The following is a 23,892-nucleotide window of genomic DNA, read 5'->3' as shown; positions in this document are numbered from 1 at the left end:
GAAACATGAAAACATATTCTTACAAACATGTTAATTACCTAATATGATGGAACCAACTAAATGATGATTTAAAAACCAGCTAACTGACAGTACAAAAGCAAAAAGCATTGATATTCTTGGCAGAACATCTGGAAGGTGATAATGTTTGCAATGTGACACACTGCAATAGTGATATCTAATTAATTTTGTAACATTTCCTTGTCAATCAGCTGTCATAGCAGCACCATACAGCCAGAGATAACTTTGGAAGTCTCTCTCCACTTGCCTGCCAAATATTGTTTATAGCAACCAGATAGTGAGAGAGCAGTAGAAGAATAATAATAACCACAAAACCAGCAAAAATAGGGTTGCAGCGCTGAGGGTGTTTTTGGACCAGGAAAAAGTACAAGATGCTTTGGGGTGCCTAAAATTTTTTTTCCTTGTTTTCTATCCAATTTGGAATGCCTAACCATAGGCACTGCAAAAGCATCCAGATGGAGGTCTAGACCATGAATTCTCCGCCATGGTCCGCCAACCACCTCTTCACACTGCAAAGCCAAGAGCTAAGCCACCTTCTGCACCTCTAGTAATGTCACATGCAAACCTCAAGACACTTTTGTAATTGTGTATCACCTCATTGTGATTTTGGGTTCAACGCATGCACTGGTGCCCGGTGCATGAGAGCCAGATGCAGTCCAACTGAGTATTCCAATTTTTGGGTCCATCATACGCTCCCACACAGTCAATAAATCTCTAATCTTGTTCCTGACATTATTAGCATTAACTCTCCAGCCATATTCAATCACCCTACATGGCCAAAGCACCCTTTGAAGATGTGGTCCCTTCTCTATTAGTTTCCTACAGCTGTTTACATAGCTTACTGGCACTGCTGCAGACAGTACCAAAGCACATTTCTCAGAAGGGTCTACCAGTCAAAGACACTTGAACTGAATGCATACAAAATCAGCACCAGGACACGCTCACCATCAGTCTTGGGGTCTAGGCGATGCAACAATACCAGGGGGGCAAGTGTGTAGCTGGAGACGCAACCATTGTTTGTCATCCCTTCTCAACGAGTGGAGGTCGTGATCTTACTCATCTCCTGCTGACTCATGTGTATTTGTGCAGCTCACTCCAGGCCATGAACCCGAGACAAGAAAGAGAGAAGAAGAGGGGAGAGAAAAAAAATAAAAAGAAAAAAAACCCTCTCAGGGCTATAATTACTTACCACACGGATAACTCAAGACCTGGATGTCATCAATTGCAATGAAACCAGTCTTCCCACCGGAGACCTCTGCTTCGAATATGACCTGTCAAATTGAAAGGAACCGGAATGTTTACAACGCTCATTTGCACAAAATTTCCCCAGATCGATCCCCGTTGCCGTGCCGCTGCGTTCAACACGCCGGTAGGTTCCGGCAGGCACTATATTCATTTTGCGCATTCTGTCTGCACCGCAGTGCCTCGGGATGTGACTGCAAATTGAAATTGAAATGATATTTTAGAAATGGAAAGTGCAACAGAGTATAAATAAATAAACACCTCTCAATATAAATCACAATGAGACTCCATTAAACGTATAGCTAAATGTTACCTTGAAAAAAGAACATTGCCCATTTGTGAATTGTACTGCTGTCGGGAATACCCAGATAAAACATTTAAAAAAGTAATAAAAAGAGAGGGAACCTCGCTAATTATGGTAATTACAAATGCTACTCAGCAAAATAAATAATGAAAGTGAAAAAAACTGCCAATTTACATAGAAAATGCAAGTCCTTTACTCATTGTCCTTTGATTTTACAAAAAAGGCATTTTTGACAAGGCATACGCAGCCTACTTTCTTCACCAATAAGAAGTGCAGCTAAAAATTTGTGTCACTGCACTCTCTCTCTTTCTCCTTGTCGCTATCAAAGACAAAAACAATGACTAGAAGAACTGAAGCTACAGTCAGTTTGGCTTCTTGTTTCAGTTCTCTAAAGTGTACAACACCTCTCCTTGATACATGGCTACAGATAACCAGTCTCCCAATGCTTAAATTGCTTAAACGGCTACTCTAATGCAAGAGTCAATTCCAGTGCTTTCTGTCTAGGACAGTGCTGAATGGAGCCCTTACATTCACAGGTCCTCCTGTGACAAATGACAATATCCAGTCAGGAGCTGCAGAGAAAGAGTGGCGAGGATCCTAAACCAAGACCATATTCATATTGGTTTTTCTCATGCCATTATCTGAAATGCTGAAGGGGCAAATTCATGGTAATTAGATCCCCTGGAATGGCACCACTGAACTATTAATCAAACGACTACAGAGCAGGACGAGGAGAAACGCAGGCACAGCCAATACTGAGGAAGAGCAAATGGCTCTCAGCCGGCAACCTAAAGAGAATGAGTCATTGTACCACTGCAAATGTTTATGGGTAAAACTACGTGGGTAAGAGCAGTCAACTTTAACTACTTGAAATATGGATTGTATGAATTAAGCACAACATAAAAATGCATTCCTGAGAGAACCCAAAAAAAGGGCAAAAAAAGAGGAAAAGGTCACACTAAATGCCGCACCGCTTTTGCGATTGTACTGGTAGCTGATATTCTCTACAGCGAATCTGCAATGATAGGGAGCGCCTTTGTCATTTCCAAAAATGCACTTACCCCCATCAGCACTTATGATCTAAGACTGTATGTCTTATGAATGCCACTCCATTGGAGTGCTTTAAATTCTTTGAAAGTATGAACTGGCAGTAACAATCATTCATCAATAGGGCAAGAACTCTGATGTCATCATTACATTGAAATTCTCAGGCTAATTTTGATGCTAATTTCACTTTATGAACTTCGATTACAGGTTTCCAGCCTTCCATTGAACGATCTTTAATACCTGTTGAGCAGGTTAAAAAAAGATGTTATAGTTTTCAGCCCTACAAAATGGCTTCACTTACCCCCTTTTCAGGGTGCTGCAAAGCGGCATGAGGCAGCTGTCCATTCTCTCATCTATAATAGGGCTGTCAAAGGGAGAATTGAGCAGGGAGTGCTTCATGCTAATTAAAGCAATTGCAGGTTTTTATCTACTGGACAGGACTCCCCGTGCAATCAGCAGATTGTTCCTATGCCTTCAGTAATATTCAGTTTGCACCCTTCAATGTACATGTGAGCTTATTTTCTAGTTTAATCCAAGGCAGTGTGAGCACTATCCTACATTAGGGGACCACCTAAAAGACTGCAGTGAGGGTCTGCAGTGAGGGTCTCCAGTGTGTGTGTGTGTGTGTGTGTGAGAGAGAGTATCTGTGTGTCTGATATTATTTACATTCGCTGATGAAAGTTATACAGTATAAATATAGGAATGTCCAACAGTATCAAAGACATGATACTGTATCCAAGAGACCCATAATTTTGTTAGAGATAGTGGTCTTCAACACAAATCCAGATAACTACCACTTACACAAACCTGCGCATGGCCACATATCTCAATCTATTATTCACAGGTTACCACCTTAAAAACATATGCCTTCATTTGAGAATGCTTGAAAATAATTCTTGGATAAAAAATGAATAAACAAAAAAGTAATCTCAATGGTCTATGTTGATTTGTTCTAGATGTTTTTCTAACCAGGTCAATGTCATTATAAACCCATTTTTATGGACAGAAAGCCATTTAAATCTGCCTTTTTCCATCAGCAGAATTTCTTACGAGGTTGTTGATAATACTTTGCTCTTGGCTGAGTTGCACACTGTTTTAAGTGCTCACTCTTTTTAATGCATTTGGCATTTATGAAGCAAATCCAAAGCCAGCTCTTCTTGCATAATAAAGATTATACAACAAATCTTTGGGAAAGCCATACCACTGCATGTAGTCGCAGAGAGCTATGCCTGACCAACCCTACCCTATCGAATCCTACTTCTCGACCAATAATGGATAAAAATAAGACACAATGATGGTGAATTGTACAGTAATAACAGCACGAATTTGTTGCATGTTACAGGCATGTTTCGCATTTCACAATGTCATGGGTGTGTTTAAAATAAACCGTCCACACGTACATGCAAATGGGAAGGTGAACACCACATGTCCGTCAGATTCGGAAAGGGGAATATTAACCGCTCGGTGAAATGGAAAAAGAAATCTTTTGCAAAGTAACCATCTCCTCACTACAGATAGTAATTTTCTTTCCTGTTAGTCAAGGGCAGAGGGTTGCCGTCATCAGAAATTGTAAAAACAGGTTTTGGAGAAAAAATCTGTCAGGTGTGACAACCTGTACTGGAGCAATTATCTTAACTGCAATGCAGCAGACAGGATGGACTAATGTCATCCAGAACTTTCCAAAGAACATCAGTCATGACAGCTCTTTAAGTCTGCATCAAAATAAAGCGGCTTTTTCAGTAAATAGAAAATACTGCGAGATGTTCACAACTGAGGCTTAGAGGATAAAATGAATCAAATGTTCAAACAACATAAACCCATGCATTGTGCTTTAATTTAGATTGGAGCCTTTCGAAGCAATATACATTTCTGCATGCTTAAATGTCAAAACTTTAAGATGTGTGGCATTTTAAACTACACACTCGGTTAGCTTGCTTTTTTCAGTGTTTTGTTTATCCGAAATATCACCGCTAATGTATACTAAAAGTACAGGTGGCAGACTTTCAAGCAAATTACACTTGAATCCAATACACCAAGTAAGAAGCTTTTTTTTACTATTTTAAAAATGGTCCCATGCTGGAAATAATTACAGCCATGAACTATATGCCAGAAATGTAGATATAATATATCTTCATTGCAACACAACAAACAGTAACCACAAAACATGAACCCAGGCAAAAATTAGCACAATTAGCTGCATTCAAACAGATTAGCTATGAGACTGAGGTGGTTAAATGCTAAGGGGGTTAGAGTGGGACTGGAAGAACAGGTTAGCACTCCAAGGTCTCATGTGGGGCTGAGTCAATAGAGTCTAAGAACTGTACAGGAGGCTTTTTTGGGTTGGGGAACTACAGAGTTACCTGGTTGCTTACACAGCTGGTAAAATGTGAACACATGGCTGCAAGGTTCAGGGCAACCAAGTGAAAGGAAACATTTTGGCATTGAGCAGATGTAGATTTTATCCAGAGCGACTTACACAAATTGCATTTTTACATACAATCCACTTACGGCGGCTGGATATTGAAGCACTTTAGGTTAAGTACCTTCCTTAAGGTAAGCACCTCAGCTGGGAATTAAACCACAACCTTAAAATTACAAGCCAATTTCCCTTTCAATTATGGTATATGTACTTCCACCTGAATGGGAGCCAGGCCACAGAAATGTTTCAGGATTCTGTATGTGCCAGAAAATCTGTACAGTAGTCCTACCTCAGACAAACTTCTGACAATACTATTACTAGGGTCGTAATGTATTATTGCATCCTGAACATACGACGAACAAACGTCCATTTACACTATCGCGTCTCATTCTCTATTTCTCCGCTGCAATGTCCCCACGTGCAGGCCTGCACACGCCGTTCATTACAACCTTCAAAGAGTCCGAACCACCCAACACGCAGACACAATTAGTGAGCGAGCCTCGGTTCAAAGTTGCGCGTTTCCATTAAGCTACGCGAGAAGACGTCTCGGGAGAGAAACCCAGAGGAGCAGAACGCCCCGTGAGTAGCGGCGAGCCGCGGGCCCGATTCGGCTTTCTGCCGCTCCCTCTTCATCTCGCACGCAGGGCAAACAGTCGGGCGGAGTCTGCCTCTTTCACACCGCCGATAATAACCGTAGCGCTCGAATATCAGGAAAAACATTTAAAACACGACTGTGAAAAGAAATCAAAACAAATGCAGCGAGGTAAACAGCTTTTTATGAATACATATTATAATATATTTCATATCAGAACGGCTGTTACGGCATCAAAGCGGAGAGGTCATTTGTCATTTATGGCAGAGGTGCTAGAAAAACGTGTCATTTCTCCGTTTCCCTTCAATGCGAAGGCTCTCTCTCTCTCTCTCGCTTTAAAATGGAACTATTAGCGGCCGATATACTCCAGCCTGGACTCCAACGATCCCATGCCGGCGCGGCAAACACATAGCATCCCTCTCGGTTTGAGAGTAATCTCTCAGCTTTGAGCGATCAATTTCAATCTATCATTTCACCCCGCCGCGTGGCGGCAGAGGAGCAATCTCCATAAGCGCCCATTAAGCCGTACTTTACTTTAATACCAGAGAGAGCCCGACAATAATGAAGTAAGGAGCTCCTGAAAAAATAGAAACATGTTTTGAGGCACAAAAGTGATACTCTACCTTATTAACATTGATTGTTTCCTTATTCAGATCAATGGAAGCCCCGAGTTACAGTGGCTACGCTCTGACGGATCAAGACTGAAGCTTGATGAGAGGGTGTGGAGAGGAGAGACTGAAGCACTCGGTCAACAAAATTGTAACTGAAAGCAAAAACCTGACTAAATAAATGGTGGGGGGGTGGGGTGGGGTGGGGTGGGGGGGTTGGAGGAGGCAATCGAAACAAATCTCCAGACAATGCGTTGCACAAACTCACTGTACGCATTCAAATGAACCTGTTCTTTCAAAAGTGTATATCACAAGGTCTCAACACCTCTTTGTTTAAATTACATTGGCAGGTAGCGCAATAACAAGAACATTAGCATCAAATCACTTCAAAACTTGCAGAGAATTTCCTAGTTACCCACACTCATATTTAGCAGCTACCATCACCGGCAATGAAAATCATCACGGGGTGTGAGTACATGCGGCCCGTGAGGCATATTCAAATCAGCGGGGGAAGAACCAAAGTCCGGACTGAGGGAAAGCGGAATCACACTTCCACAGCAACCTAGAACGGGATATGGATACTTCTTCACTTACATGTGGCCAGTCTTTCTTGGAAAAAGGAAGAATTCAGAGAAAACAAAGCCCTTCCTCAAAACCCTTACACACAAAGGTCACAGGCCCACAACAGGGCAGAAGGATGCCACTAATCAGGAGCTGAATGGTTGATTTGCTTCCAGTCTAATCTCCATCGGCCATCTATACATTATAGGGGTCCCCCGGAATAGACTGGGAATGGCGAATGCCGAAAGCGCCACTAATGAGGAAGGAACTTCAGTGTGGAGCAGCCGTAATGACAGGAGGTGGAACGACCTTGACAGGGATGCCAGATCCCAGCCTGCAGCCTTCGATCCTCCCCCCCGAACTCCCCCACAGCGATACCGTGACTCATGTGCAGAGTGTCCAGCAACCTCCCACGTGCTCTTCACATGTCACTTATTCACACTGCACCAACGTGCCCATTAAATTATGCCTCCTTCCAGAAGATAGACAAACTTTCCTTATTCTGCCTTTATTGGTTTAACGCCCTGGCTGGATCAATCCCAGGGACGCTGTGTTTAACCGATGTACAGGGCTCAAAAAAAACGAAAGACGCGCTAGAAATCTGCGACAAGAAACAGGCCTCATTTCAGCTGAGATTTCTGCCGTCGTGGAAATGACAGCCTTATGAGGTGCTGCTGCTCTGAAATTCTCTGTCACAGTGCTTCAAATCTCAATTTTTATTTTCTAAAACTGCACCAAAGGAACGTCCTGGGTCTTTAAGACCTCCGAAGCCAGTGGCTGCCTTTGGGCTGAGAAGTATGACATGTATCTAAGATGAGACGGCAATTTAATAATGTCCAAACATGTCTGTCACACATTGTCCAACTTCAGAAGTATGAGAAAAATAAATTGACCAGTCCGTACAAAGATAAACTACACAGGAGATGAAATCAGCTGACTTGAAGATGCACCATGACGGTTATTATTAAAAGAAAAGAAAATCCACAGAGTTAAAATGTTATATTAATGACTTAAAATAAAATTAGCATCAGGTAAGAAATACATTTACATGTGATACCACATTCAATAACACTTGATTCAACAGGTTCATGAAAGCAAGCAATCTCATTCCCAACACACTAATCGTTCTTTTTGACATTTAATCGCTACCGTGTCCTAGTAATTTTCATGTACCGGAGCACATTTTGCGCGCATTCTGTGAAAATTACAGCGGAAAATACAATCTGTGCAAGGCAATGAGGTACTGGACAACAAATTACAGATATAACAGAAGGTTGGAAGATCCTGGTACTGAACTCATTATTACTCCAGTTATTAATCTAATTCCCAAAACTGCTTTGGCTGTCATTTCAGACAGACAAGAACCAGCAGGGGAAACAACTCGAAAAACGTATGAACAAGACAAATTGGCAAGGGGGGAGGTGGGATGCTGGAGGACCTCAGCCCGAAATGGCCAACATGCTGGCACTGGCCCTTTCTGTTTATTACTTTTCCCCACTGAAATCACGGATGAGCAGGTATTAATTATAGAGCTTCTCCCTCCCAAATGATACTTAATCCCCAATGTGTTTAGTCTTATTTACCACCTATTGTGTTTAAACTTGCCTTGCCTCAGAAGGGAGTCCATGTCACATCTGCATTATCAGATGCATGTGGATAAGTTGTTTCCGCTCAAAATGAAAAAAGAATTGAATTTGGGAGACAGGCTCAGTGGAGGTCTGGAAATGTCATCCAGCGGGTGGGGGAAGGGGGGTTTCAGGAAATGTGACCAAGCTGTGATCTCCGACTGCCCAACCCCGAAGAGGCCACAGTTGTCACTTCCATTAAAAACAAATTTCACTGGTTTAACACTCAGACAGCTGTCCAAGTACAAAAAATGAGGTGTTCTTTGGAGACAAATCTTAGTCCGGAAGTCTCCGTATATTTATGATTTTATTCCGTGAAATATTAAGACTAAAGGCTCTGGAGCTGTCACGCAAGCCTTCATGTATGCCCTTTATACATTCAATGATAAAATGCCCATATCTGTCAGAACTACAACATACACTACAGCGAATATATAAACAAAGAGATGCCTGGTGGTTTTATCCGGTTAAGGAATTGTTCTAGACTGTGGAACAATTCTCCATGGTCCGGTTTGCCACCCGGACCATGCTACTGTAACACAGATTAGGATGACAGCTACACAGGGTGCAGGCTATGCTACAAGCCCACAATCAATAACGGCTGCCTCAAAGAGCAATGAGCAGTGATGAATATGACTGGGCATTCCAAACTGGGAAAAGGGAGAAAATTAAATGTAAATGAATTATTATTTAATGGTGACAAATAGATCAGCAACGAAAGCAATCTTCTTGACATCTAGCCAAGTGAATTCTTGAAATTATGTGGTGGGTCAGCGGACTGCTAGGTCAACCAACAAAATTAAATTCAGGCACAGGACACACCAGTGCTAGCCTAGCACTTCAATCTTTGATCTTGTGGTCACTCAATACCATACCAAACAGGAACACCTGTACACCTACTTATGTGACTCATCAGCCAATGGAGTGGCAGCAGTGCAATGCTTAAAATCGTGCAGATACGAGTCAGAAGCTTCAGTTAATGTTCACATCAACCATCAGAATGAGGAAGAAATTTTATCAAAGTGACTTTGACCGTGGAATGATTGATAGTGCCAGACATAAGTATCTCTGAAACTGCTGTTCTCCTGGGATTTTTATGCAGTTTGCAGAGAATGGTGCGAAAAACAAAAAACATCCAGTGAGCGGCAGTTTTCCAGTCAGAAACCCCTTATTAATTAGAAAGGTCTGAGGAGAATGGCCAGACTGGTCAAAGCTAACAGGAAGGTGACGCAAATAACCACACAGTACAACAACTATGCAGAAGAGCATCTCTGAACACACAACACATCAAACTTCGAAGGGGATCGGCTACAGCAGACGCAAAAAAATCCAATAGCCCAAAAGTCCAATAAATACCTAATAAAGTGCTCACTGAACATATTTACATCACATTTTGCATATGCAGACAGGAAAGGTCTATTGAAGTCAGTGAGCTCAGAGAAAGATGTTGTCAGGGAAGCAATATTAAGGTGTGGAATAGGGAAATCTAGTTTTCTTCAAAAGGATTTAAAAGGATGTACAACAAACAATCCTAAACTCAATCTTTCCATCACAGCCAAGTCAAACATCACACAGTAGCTCGCTCATTTTTAGCTCTCCTCGCTCAATGTGCAGATTGCTGCAGAGGATTATTTGCTTGTGTCAAGGAGAAAGTGTGGCTCTCTCACTGCAATTTCCTTCCGCATGCCCACCATTATGCCACAGCTATTAGACTTTCCAAAATACAAACCTGTCATGTTTTTAGGAGAAAACTGGTAGGGAGAAAACCCATAAAAATACACCCTTAATATTGTCCTGTGCAAGGACGTACCACACACACACACACACACACACACACACACACACACACACACACAAAAGTGTGTGCTGTGCGCAATATATTACTGGACTACAGAGTTAATGGATAAGCTTTACATCTAGGTGGCATACCTACCAATTAAAAATCTGCCACTTAAAATTCACAAACACACAGATAAGACTCGGGTTGATCCCAAGTACTGAATCATTCACACCTGCCAATTAGTCACATAACAGTCCAGGGCTTGTATTAATGATACAGTGGAAAGCTGCAGAATGCAAATGAAATTATACGAGCATCACTTGGCATAAAACGAGGGGCAGATTTAGAGAAACGAATACAGTCTCCTGGGGAAGATTCCTCGGAATAACCTGAGAAAAGATATTTGGCCGCTCGGTGAAATGATATTCAAAGTTTTCCGCCACAGAAGCTGGGCCAAAAACTGGCTGCTGTCACGGCTCCGGTTTTTCAGCCCTGGAGACGCACCGCGGATGTCCTGAATGAATTTTCAGCCAGCTATAGGCTATATATCAAGCTGAAGCTGCAAGCTGGGCCTGGGCCATGCACAAATTCGGTACAACACAGAGCAAAACTCCTTTCCCGTTTATTGATTTCTGTATGCATTAAGTAGATTCAGAAGAGCAAGATATAACAGCGTTTCTTTAGGGCCTTGTAAAAGAGATGGCTGGCAGCATTTTGGTTGTCCCATCTGACTAAACCACTGAAAGGCTGTACTTTCCTAGTGGGGGGTGGGGTTCCGTCAAGCTGGTTTGGAAGAACTCTGCCTGACGTGCATCCGAGATGGTCCCAGTGGCAGGGAGAAAGAGCCCCGGTCATGACCGATAAATCAACCGCCGTCATATGGAGTGCTTCATGCAAGGAACACCAAGTAATCCTGCATGTTGACGGTAAAAGGAAATGTATACCGTGCGTCAATGAGGAACATGTGATGACCGCAGCTGTAGCTACAGAACAAGGCGGCAAACATCATGTAAACATTTCAGTGGCGATTTGGTGGGTTTGTTTCATTCTTTTGAAAAAGCGTTAGCGATTATACAAGCAGGACTCGTCTCGTTGGCAGGATGGGACAACAAAAGTGCATGTCGATTTCACGTTGCGTGTTTCAGGTCCGCTATGGAATGACAATAAAAGCTGGGGAAATGTAGCTATTTGAAGAAGGTTCCATCAGAGGTTTACACGTTTGCAGGGGGAGAGCCGATGACTGCATACCACTATCACGTGAATGCAGCATTAGGGACTCTCACAGGGCTGTTCCTTGCACCAACGAGTCTTTATTGACCAATCGCTGAGCGCTCATTCGGTCAGTGCACCACTTCATGAAGGATTAGCACAAGTTACACTTATTCCCAATTGTTTTAATCAATCTCGTGATTTCACTTTCTAAAGCCAATGTTTCAATTCGTATTATTTTGAACTTTGTGCAAAAATGAAATTATTTATTTATTTAAAACTGTTTTTTGGGATTCCCCACCTCTTGTTTAAGTTGTTGTTCAAGAGATAATGATTGAATTATGACCAAATTGTTCCTGGCGTGACTAGACCTCAAACCCAGAGCTCTCACTTTATCGCCCTCATATCTAGTAAAAGAGGAGGAAGGACAGACGGTTGTTCAAAGCCCTGACAACCGCCTTTAGTTAACAACCACATAAACTTGACAGGGCAGAACCAGCCTTCCTGTTTCTCCCCCCACAGAGGACATGAGAGATGGTCACTCCTGTGCATTGTTTATGAAATGTTGGCAGCTCAAAGCCTTGCAGTGACGTGTCTGAAGCACGAAAGAGCCTGTATGGCAGACAGAGATGCCAAAATTTATGAATTTCTTTATCATTGTTTAACACTGACAAAAAATGCCCTTCCTTTCTTTTTCAATAATTACGGCATTCATTCTTTTCTCCTGGGTCATTATTTTGTAAGGGCAATAAATAATTATTTTAATATGACATTTATTTGCATAGCTTTCTTCCAACCAACAAGTCTTGAGAGTTAATGGCACAATGCAAAGGCTCCCTTTTGTCCAAGGCAGTTATCATCCCTAAAAGGAATAAATAAAGTCTCAACAATAAATTAAGTGACCCCTCTGACATTTAGAAAATGCCTTTGCGTATTCATGCGAGATAAACCGCAATCATTATGACATTTTGGATGTTTAAATACTATAAATGAATAAATATATATTTGCATAGTATCAGTTCATTACCTGTGCCTACAATATTCTCATCTGCATAATTACATTTATGCCTACTGTTATTTATGGGTTGATGACCTTTTTGTCATGCAGTGGCTAATTTGTGAATATAATTATGGGCTAAATAAATAAATAAACCCATGGTTCCTCCTAAGGTGTGCGACCATGAACTTTAGAAATCAGCATAGCTCGCTCGGTGACGTATTTGAGAAATTGCGTACCAACGCTTAAAAACTGAACCTCGGAATCATCTTCATGTTATTGACAGGAGAATGGTAAAAGAGGAGTCAGTGTGCTCACCTGGTACTCATTGGGCCAGAAGGTGCTGACCGCTAGCTCGGCCCGAAGCCACTCCTTGCCCGTGTAGCTGGTCACATTCCAGATGGGATTAGCCAGTGGACCCTTGTTGACCTTCACTAAAATGTTCAGGGTGCCAGGGCTGGAGCCATCTTGGGTGTACAACAGGTAGTTGAAGTCAATACAGTGGGTGTCATTTTCTTTCATTACAGGAAGTTGAATGCGTGCCTTTTCCCCGGCATCGTGCTGGGAGGAATCCACCATCATATAGGAGCCTGAGAGGACAAAAGAGAGGGGCTGTTAGAATGAATGTTGAAAAAAGGAAGCAAAAGATTTCTTTCAGCAAAGAAGTAGACTGCATTTGCACTTCACAAACATCACCTCAAAATAACCATTCAAAAGTGGTATAGTGGTTGAGCACATGCAGGCTAGAAATGACAGAAAAGTAACCAATTACTGTACACAGAAATGGCATTGGGCCTGTTGGTCCAAGTTCACATGGCAGCTATCAACAGATATTTATTATATAAATAATCCCGATGATGTACATTCAGTTTTAACCCTTTAATTGGCAGCTCAAATCAGCTTACATTTACACAGAGTAATATAGGCATTTCCACAATTATAAATACTGTATATACAGGAGTGAAATAAATAAATGTACAAAAAAATTATTCATGTGAAAAGAAGCTGAACTGGTTGAAATACTAGAGCAAGGCACAACAAGAAAATCAATGTCAGCTCCAAAGTGCAGTCCCCAGTTTTCATTCTATAATTTTAAAAGTTGATTTATTTTGTTACTCAAAATAATATCTCCCAGTTTTTAGCGATTAAACCCAAGAAATCAACATTATGAAGTGTGATGTGTAAAGCTACTGAAAAAAAAACAGTCCAAGTAAACTGCACCAATTACCATAATTGTTTTTAGATAATGTGGGAGAAATCCGCATTCATTGGGACCATAAGTCAAGCCTGAAGCAGAACATCAGGCGTGGCCATAGACAGATTTTACGACCATTTGTCATGAAGACAGTGCATCTGTTCATTGCATTCAATTTTGCAAATACAGTGAGGGAATGTGTAAATTCAGTTCTGAAGCGTGCATCCATTTAACTACAGCTCCAATGCTTCTGACCCGGAAAAAGGCTGGAGGGCCATCATTGCATATGGCTGAGCAGAAAATGGAAAAAGAAAAGAATTTAACTCATTTTTGGGTAACCTGAATTCACTTTAGGTGCGGTCTACTCAAACATTTGCTGATATAATGAATGCATATTTGAATTCTGCTTGCTTTTGTGTTTAAAAACACTATAAGCCTGGAAGGAAAAAAAAAGTACTCTCTTCATTTTGTTAGGTTTAATTTGGAGTGAAGTCATTTGGTTATTCCTTTTGCACTGAAACTGAATGCATTGTTTTGGGAAGTCTAGCTACAATTAATTGCAATAGTGCCAAGGTTTCAAACAAAGCACAGGAAAGCGCAAGAAAGGCTATATATGCAAAGAGAAGCCTTTAACAGATAGGGAACAAATAGAGGTTCAGTCGTTGATCATTACGAAGTGTGGTTTTAAGAAAGCTTACTAAACCGCCACAAAAAGAAATGGAGTCAGCATTCCCGGCCTCTCCCAACCCCCTCCCAGCCAAACTGTTCGAGGCAGTGTGTTTCTCATCAAGGTACAAAATAAACACTAGCCAACCCCACCCCCACCCCAAAGGAAAAAAAACAAGCCCTTCTCGCATGCTTTACTCTTCTACGAGGGGGGAGACAATCAAACTGTCAGAAGAAAAACAAAAGGCGCGAGTAGAAAAGCCAAAAGCTGTTGGCAATTCTATTACATATGTCTGCGCGATTATTTATTTATTATTTCCCCACTCCACAAAGCTCAAACAAAGGACTTTAAAGTTGAACAAAATCCATATTTCTCCCCCCTCTCTGGAAAAAAAGCTTTGGACTTTATGAAACTCTATTCATCCAGAAAACAAGAAGTTGAAAATTATCTTTATAAAATGAAAAAAATGCCAAACGAAAAAAGGACAACATAAATCACCAAACATTCACAGCAACAGTGCAGCACAAGTACGGTATTGCACCTGCTTTCACTTCCATCTTCTGTGTGCAACTATTCCGGCTTCAAATTAAAACATTTTTCATTCAACCAAAACATTTTTCCAATCAAGCATACAGACGCACTACACATTACACAATAGATATGTTCTAACTTCTAATACATTTACAGACACAGGCACAAAGCTAGATACAGGCACACAGGCAGGCAGACGGACAGACAGACACGCCCGCCTGCCCGCATGCATGCATGCATACCTATGGCGGTTTAACCCTAACACTAAGGTCATTTAGCACCACTTAAATTGCATTTCACATCAAGCAGAGATACTACAATCCCCTCACAGTGTGATTCTGAATGGTAATGCATAGCCTTCCAAGAAACACAGATATATCCCGTTTGGCAGTATGAGCTTTAGAATCTGCATAACAAAGAGCACTTCCTCTTAGCAACAGCAGCCTTACCATTGAAGCCCTGCCTTTAATTGTTTAATCTTTAATTGTTAGGAAAGCCCCAGTTTATCAGTTCAACGGTCAGGACTAATCTGGATATGTGAAAATGGCCAGATGGTAATTGACAGTATCATGTTACAGTTGAAAGATCTTGTGTCCTTGAGCATAACTGGAGTGGCCATAGCCTAACTTTTGTTTAATATGTAATTTCTGCCACTTTAAAGCCAAAGGGGATATTTTGTTTCTTTTCAGAACAACAGTGCCTCTGGTTTGTGTGAGTCATTGGGCAGAACAAACAGTTCAGTACCAGAGAACTGTAAAGCATTTTTTGAAGGACACATGAAATGAGTTCACTCAGCTAGTTATCTACAGCTGAAGCGGTCTTTTTGATAACAGTTGCCTTTTTCTCACATTGGACATTGCCATATTAAAAGCATGATGACCAAAAAGTACTGTTCTCGTAGCTAGGCTTACTTCCAGCCCGCGTGAGTACCAATTACAACCACCCTTAAAAAAAAGAAGCATTTTGAGGTCAAGGAAATGCTCAAAGTAGCGGTGAGGAAGGTATGGTTTTGCTCCCCAGTGGTAGCATTGCAACACTTTCTATAAACCACAAAGCCCTAGCCATTCCACCCGCACATGGTATCTGATGAATCTGCTGACCAACAGAAGGCTCAAAGTAAGCCACATTTCTGCCAGTCCAGTTCTGTTTTCTCCCTTACAAAGCTGAGCAGCAATCCCTTTTCAATTAACCCCAGCATCAGATTAACTACTCTGAAATATGATACTCTCAAATGCAGCATAAACCTTTATTTTGTTTCTAGATAAGCAGTCAGAATCATAACCATTTCCTGACCACAGGCGACTGTGTGCCTTGATTATAGCTTCACAGCCATGGAAAATTAGGTTCAGAGAATTAGAACAGATTTTGAACGGATGGAAAGTTGGAGATAAACCAAGGTCTGACACAGTTTATACAAAAAGGATATTGTGTCTGGATATTATCAACTATACAGGAACAAACAACAACAAATATATCTATATATATATATATATATATATATATATATATATAAACAGGATATCCAGATCAAAGCAGGAAATAAAAATCTCTACCACTTTATAACCCAGAAAGTTATGGATTTTCACAACAGTATTACAGATCCGGAGCAGCTGATGTTGATGGCTGCAAGATGCAATCTACTCTGTGCATTACTCATTCTAAGCATTGCTGCATTGTCGAGGATTAATAGCTTTCTGGGCCGACCGTTTATGGCTATACACACGGCAATAGGTGACAAGGCGCACACAAAGAAATCTTTGTCTGGAATGTGTTTGCTGTCTGCTAGATAGACCAAGTCAACGGCAGGGACAGCGCATTCCAAGGAAACCTACGAAACCTGCCAGAAAAATTGCAGTATTGCAGAAGTCAGATGGGCTTTTACACCTCACAGAGCTATGTTTATTTTGTGTGCCAGGATTATTGTACTTGAACACTGTGATTTGCAATGGTGTCTAATCAGGAGCTGGAACTAATTAAACCATGACTCAACGCCCTATTGGTTGAGCCCATGACAGAGAGATTGACAGAACAGGCCAACCACAAATGTCCTGAAGTGACCAGAATTGGAGGATAAAGCATTTTTTCTTAAACTACTCCCTTCAGACATTGATTATACAAAACAAAACGGTTGTCATGACCACACGAATAAACCCAGATGAAAAGGCGAAACAATCTTTTTTAATTTTTTTTTATTATTGCTTGTCCATCTGTTGAGTCATGACGCATTTTTAAATTCTAATTTGATGAACTACTTGGAAAGTTAATTATATCTAATTAAGACAAACTTTATAAATGCTAACATTTGTGTGTCACCTAAAAAGGAAATAATTCCACAGAGATGAATCACTGTTTAAGCTTGTTGCACACAAGTGCAGAAAGTTGAAGAATATGATGAATAATACTTTGGAGAACTAAATCCCAAAAAGACACACCCTTCTGATACAGACTGAACATATGATTCATACTGAAAAACATTTTATAACTCTCAGCAGACTTTTTTTTTTCTCTCCATAGTCTACACCATGACACACAAAACAGAAACCGCAGGCCTCAGAAAAATCGAGATAACGTTCAAATGAAAAACGATTACTAAGAGTCTTCCTAAGAACAAAATGGTCTCTCTTAAATTATCATTGATTTTATCACATCTGTTGGACACCTACTTCTGCACACTGTTCTGAAACAAATCCATGATGCTGTCCTATCAATACAGACTGAGAACAATTTATGGAAATCGAGCAGGAGCAAAGACAAGAGCATGGAGTTAGAACAAGAATTCACATACTGGCTTTGAAATCAAAATCATGAAACGTAATATTTCTTCAGCCTTGATTTGTAATTAATCAAATATAAGCGATGGTAAAAGTGTCGTGGTATATTTTTCATAAAACGGCCATCACTAATCATGCAGTGAGCTCCATAATGTTTGGGACAAAGACATTTATTTCAGGATTTGGCTCTTTGTCCTGTGTTAGTTCCTGTGCCACTACTAGTCCACAGCTAAAAATCACTCGAATCTTCGCTATTTTACAACTGACACACTTAGACGACTTAAATTACTGATATCATTATCAATGGTGAACCAACCGTTTTCAAATGAGTTTCATTACAATGGTAAAATAACGCTCATCTGTAACAGAACGCACAGTCTCTAGCACCACAAAGACAATGTGAAGGCACAATTGTCTCCCCATCATATTTCAATTGTACCTCCTTGCCAGAAGCTCTTGGTCACTGAGATAACTTGATAACTGCGACCAGTGTTGAATCCATTGCTTTATGGAATGTATTCATTTCTATACAATGATAAAGTTATGAAGTAGTCCTCCGCAGTAAGCCATGGACCACACTATACTTACTTTGCATAAAGAAACAATAGAACGGATGACAGAATCAGTAGGTTCATTATTATGCAAAAATGATTTACCATGGGTTAGTTCCACAGTCTTTATAATGTATTCATAGATCATTTCCACATTAATTACAATTTAGCAGCATAAAGTATCAATGACTTCCTGTTTTATAAAATTTGTATACCGTTTTAATGAATCATTGTGCAAATATGTATATTTTGTGTGGCAGTTGACACATTGTGTATCATCCGGGCATTTTATTGCTTTAGCACCTTTTTCAGAATGGAAATAAGCAAAAAAAAAAAACCCCAAAAAAACCTCATAAATTACAACTTAAAGTTTTACCTAGATGTGGGGGGGGGGGGGGGGGATCAAGAGTCACGTGACAACATAATTAAGCATCTCTCCATTCACTTCTTAAATACGACCATTATATAATGGTGATTGTAATCATCAGTATAACAGTAATAATTACCAGACATAATGACAGCATGTACATAGGTTAGGGTATGAACATTTCCTTTCTTTTTCTTTTTACCCCATAGACTGGTGCTACAATGCTAGTTTTATAAAATGTGGTTTTGAATATGGATTTGAATAAGGGAACACTCCCACCCAGATGAAATGAACTTTAAGGTGACGGAAGAACTGAACTGTGCCATTCACGTGTTACTTTCACAACACAAGAGAAGCGGGTCATGGTTTGGGTCTCTCTATGTGGGGGTCTTTGTCAGACCAGCTCTGTGCATTACGTGGTGGTAATAATGAATAACATAAATTGAAGGGCCATGTTTTCAATCTCAATTTTACACTCGAGTCATCCTTTGTGTTTACAAATTAATACAACATTGAAATGCAGAGGAATGTAGAACATCCAATAAATAAGTTATTGCATACCAATGTAAGTAATAATGTTATCCGGGAAATTTGTTTAAAAAAAAGAAAAATGACTTACGGCACTGAAATGGGGTATGGAAGAAAATAGCGTTGCACATATGTAAATACAGTCAACATGACCGTAATGTTTACTTGCGACAGTCAACATTTGAGCGTTTAGATTCAATTTTTAATGAATAAGAGCAATAAAAATAATCAAAACAGAGAAAATGCATTAATAAATGTTGCATTAACAGTTCAGGTCCCCACCCCCAAGTTGCAGTAATGGAAGATGTTGTCACATGCTTAATTACAGCCTAAAGGTTGGTTTTTAAACAATCTCAGCCTGCTGGAGGAACTGAAATTAATTCTGCCTGGAGCAGAATTATCCCAACCAAATGGCTTCAATGGAACCGGGAATGCAATTAAACAATTTGCTTTAATAAATGTATTTATGTCGGTCTTCAAATTAAACTCAGTCTCTCTGGTTTTACAGTCAGGCCAGAAAAAAAAGTCCTGTCTGCCCATTTCACTGGACTGACCCACATTAGTGGGAAAGTTCACTCTGATTGTCAGTGAGGATGAATTGTTTGGCAGGAGTACCAGCACTCAGACGACACAGGATCCGACAGACCAGTGTAGAAGTCGAAATATTTAGCTTCCTGGGCGTGAAACACTGTGAAGCAAGTTACCCCCTTCTGCCATCACAAACAGACCAATACCTGCTGATGCGAGCCAAGCTGAACCCACCACAGCAAAATTATGAGCACAGGCACAAATGAATGTTGACTGAAGTAGTTAACCATTTGTTCTGTCTGTGCCAGGGACCAATAGGCTACACAGATTCAAACAGACTTAAACAGAATAAGCCCGTGCACAAATATTAATTAAACCATAAATATACAAGAGGGAGAGATTAAGAGGGCGTTTAGTGCTGAAATGACATGCACGGTCTCACATCAAGATAACATCCAGAAGTTTCTGTTTTTTTACTCCCAGGCTGAAAGTGGAGTCTGCTCAAATTATTTACGATTGGACTTGTTCAATTTCAAATACCTAATTACCAGGAAATAATAATAATAAAACGAAAAGGCCAATGTCAAAGCGCATTTGCATTTCATCAAGGATGGAAAGTGGCCTTTGCCTCTCATTGGACAGTGCTCTTTCAACAATGTGAATGGTGTGGCCTTTCACCCACAAATAGGACCCTTGCCTGACAAAACCCTACTTGCTCCTCCACATTTACGCAAACCCAGGAGCATATTTAAGCTTTCTAGTAGTATGTATTTTCAACATTTCTCGCTAAATTAATTTCAAAGAAAGTTCCCTCTAGGCCACTCTCCTCCCCCTAACACCAAATACTTCAAGTATATGATGTGAATTTTGCTTTGGAATACATAATTGATACTGTAATTAATTTCCCACAGCACCCTCCCTAGCTGGTCTCTTCTATGTACATTTGATCTTTATCTCAGAGCTGCCCTGCAGTTCAGAACAGAGACTTGGGAAATCATATATCCATTTTATATCTAACAGCAGACCATGAATCAATACTGTCTTTACGATAGCAACTCGCCGTACCTCTGTACACCCAGGACAGTTTTGAGTGAGATTGAACAGACACGGTGAGGATTACCCAAGAAAAATGAAAAAAATTATTTGGGGTACTCCTGTTAACATCAAAGGGGTAATAATTTCAGATATCTTACAGCCCTCTTACAGGCCAAGTATATGTTGGATTTGGACAGTTAACAGACACAAAATAAGCAGAAGATCCATACCATCACTGTACAAGCTGCTTATCGCTCACACTGTAGTCAAGGGGACATCTCAGGCTTGCTTCTCAAAACCCATAGCTTAAAGTACGGAAAGCCTGGTAAATGTCTTACATATGGCTGGTTCATTAGATTCTTTATGCACGGAAATGCCCGTGCCATAGATGCCTTGAAATAATTCACTTCATCCAACAGGAGGTTGGCCAGGGATTTGCTTGGAAACACATACATCCTGAGCAAATGAGAGGACCTTAGAAGCCATTGTTCATCTGCATCCTGTGCTTTGCGCACAGGCAGTGGGATATAAATGGGCAGAGCCACCTCTATATATCAAAATAGTGCTGAGCTTTTAGTTGGGATATATTCTAAATTAAGCACAGTACCTTAAACTGCTTTAGAGCCATAGTCCTACCTACTGTTGGCATTGTGAAATTGATTATAGTTCCCATTCAAACAATCATTGCGGGTTTACAGACAGTCAAGTAATGAGTACAGTAAACAAATTCAAATTTGAATAATTGATGACAAGTGCCTCTGTCATAAATCAAAGGGTCCCAAATTTCTGCTCACATCTTCAGTCCACAGACACATGTGAACTAAATTTGAAAAAACTGCCCAAGAACAATAGGCTTCTGGATAATATCTTGTAAGTAATTTCCCGCACTTTTCACAATACAATCTTCAGAGCCACCGCATGAAGCATGCTATGTGATTTCAAAGCACCATCTGTTAATTTGAATATCTTCCTTGAAAAACAAACAACGTCACCCTGTCTCACTAAAAAAAGGCAGAAGGCTTAATTTCCCAGTGTTGATAGACCGTGTGTAGAATTCAATCTTCGGTAACAAGTTAAACCACTTCAGAGAGAAATTGCATACCGAGATTCCCTATTTGCATAGCATTAAAAAAACAGAAAACTTTAAATATAATCACCTTTTCAGACAAAGGTACAGAGGACTCCTTCGTGAACATTTAATGGAACCAGGCTGCATTCGAGCAGCCTGCCAACGACCTTTTATGTTTCCTTTGCATGATTAATTACCTAATATCTTATTAATTGAGAAATTTAGCTGAAAGTGAAATGCTTTAATTTCCTACGCACATCATCCTGTCTGAAAACAAGTGATTAAACTGCAGAGAGGTGAATAGGCAAGGTTACAATGACCTGCCCCTCACTAGCGCACTGCTTGCCTTCCCTGATCTTATTCAGGTAGTTTAATTATTCCATATATGTGACAATTCTCAGACCTCCAGACAAATAGTCTTTCTTGAATACAAAGATATTTCCCCATGGCAATTAACTCTTTTCACAATTGCTTAAGCCTTAAATGTAAGATTGTGAGGGTGAAAGAGACTATCAAAGTGATCATGGTGCACAGTTCAGTTCCCCTGTCAACTTATTTCCTCAGTCTTTTTCTGACGGCTAGTTCCTCCGCAGCTTAGCAAAGCTAAAACTGAGGAATTGAGATACTTACTTGTCGCTTAACAGTGGTGCATTTCATTTATCTCGTACCTCTTACCCCAGATTGTATACTAGTACATAAATCTTCCAGGTAGTATTTTTCATTTTGGTCTGAAAAGCAATATGCCTGCTTCAATTTGCAACCGACTGCATTCATTTTACATCTATAAATATGGAAAATGGATATCCGACACTGCACCAAAATATAGAATGTGACATTTGTGCTATAGTAACATACAGTGAGGTCCATAAGTATTTGGATAGTGGTATAATTTCTGTTATTTTGGCTCAGTACTGCAGAACAATGGATCTGAAATGAAACGATGAAGATGAGGGTAAAATGCAGACAGTCATCCATAATTTCAGGGTATGTACATCCATATCAGGTGATCAGGTGCATCCCTTTTTATACATAGTCCTCCCATTTTAGAGGACCAAAAGTAATTGGACATTTGGCTTCCCAAAGATTTCTGATTAGACAGGTGCATGCAATTGCGTCCTTAGTGTAGGAGTTTGTTATTGACGTTAGTCAACATGAGGACAGTTGTGTCAATGACAGTCAACAAAGCCAAAGCTGAGAAATAGGAATAAGAGATAAACAGTCAGAGGCACAGGCTTGTCGAAATATACTATTTGGAACATCATTAAGAAGAAAGAGTGCACTGGTGAGATCAGTAATTGTGGAGGGGTTGGTAGGCCAAGGAACATATCTATAATCGGTGACCAAAGAATTCTTACCATATTCATGAAAAACCCACAAACGCCAAATTAAAGGTGACATTCTGTACTTTAACCTCATATTCATCGTTTCATTTAAAAAATAATGTGCACAGCCAAATAACAGAAATTGTACCACAGTCCAAATGCCACAGATCTCACTGTACTATACAAAAACATTCAAAGTAACTGGCAGGACTAATTGGACAACTATCAGTTCCCACCACATTCACTTAAAATCTGTGGTCTTTAAATATGTGTACATTTACCAGTTTTCTATATAACAAGCATTCGACAACAGTGGATATACTGTATCAGTGATAACACAGCTTACTACTAAAGTATGATATAGAAAAAAGATTGGCCATTTCTTCTCTGAATTCCTTAATCTAAATTCTAAATCAGTATAATGAGCAGACTGCCAATAACTGCAACCTTTATGCTAGGAACTGACATGGGCAGCAACACGGCCACTTCCAGTCATTGAATTACAAAATTACTGCGACAACAGACGCAAAATATACAGAGTTGCAAGTTGTGTAACAGACACATCATGTCAAAGTTAAGTTTATTTCTGTGGGCGGGCATAAAATAATGGACAGAAATTGAAACAAAAGATGTCAAACCGAATACAAGCTGCAGAGGCAGCACTTGCTCGTCTTTGGGGTGTACATGTGTAACATTAGGGCTCGTCTTACCTTGAGGCAGTTCAGATGACAGGTATGGCACCTCCTGCGCACTGACGTGCGTCCAGTCAAAGTCGTCATACGGGTCCTGCTGGTAGTCACACTGCGCCGGGCCATCGTCGAAGGTACAGCCACCTGGAATTCACAAGACCACAACAAGTAATTAAGATACCCGGAGCCCTTATTCAGCAAAAACGTAACAGTAGCTAAAACAAGAGGATATTCTGT

At 40.4% G+C, this 23,892-nt stretch overlaps 1 protein-coding gene across 1 annotated transcript in view; it reads right to left on the bottom strand.

The window, feature by feature from the left end:
* Positions 1-23,892, bottom strand: part of ptprk (protein tyrosine phosphatase receptor type K) — a 133,258-nt gene that overhangs the window by 76,452 nt on the left and 32,914 nt on the right. The window contains 3 exon segments of the mRNA XM_061244050.1: positions 1,208-1,289; positions 12,721-12,992; positions 23,677-23,799. Of these exon segments, the coding sequence (XP_061100034.1) occupies positions 1,208-1,289; positions 12,721-12,992; positions 23,677-23,799 (477 nt within the window).

This window comes from Conger conger, chromosome 5 (assembly GCF_963514075.1).
Source record: "Conger conger chromosome 5, fConCon1.1, whole genome shotgun sequence".
NCBI classification, from domain to species: domain Eukaryota; kingdom Metazoa; phylum Chordata; class Actinopteri; order Anguilliformes; family Congridae; genus Conger; species Conger conger.
The sequence above is the reverse complement of the archived record's forward strand: the minus strand, read 5'-3'. Positions and strand labels throughout refer to the sequence as shown.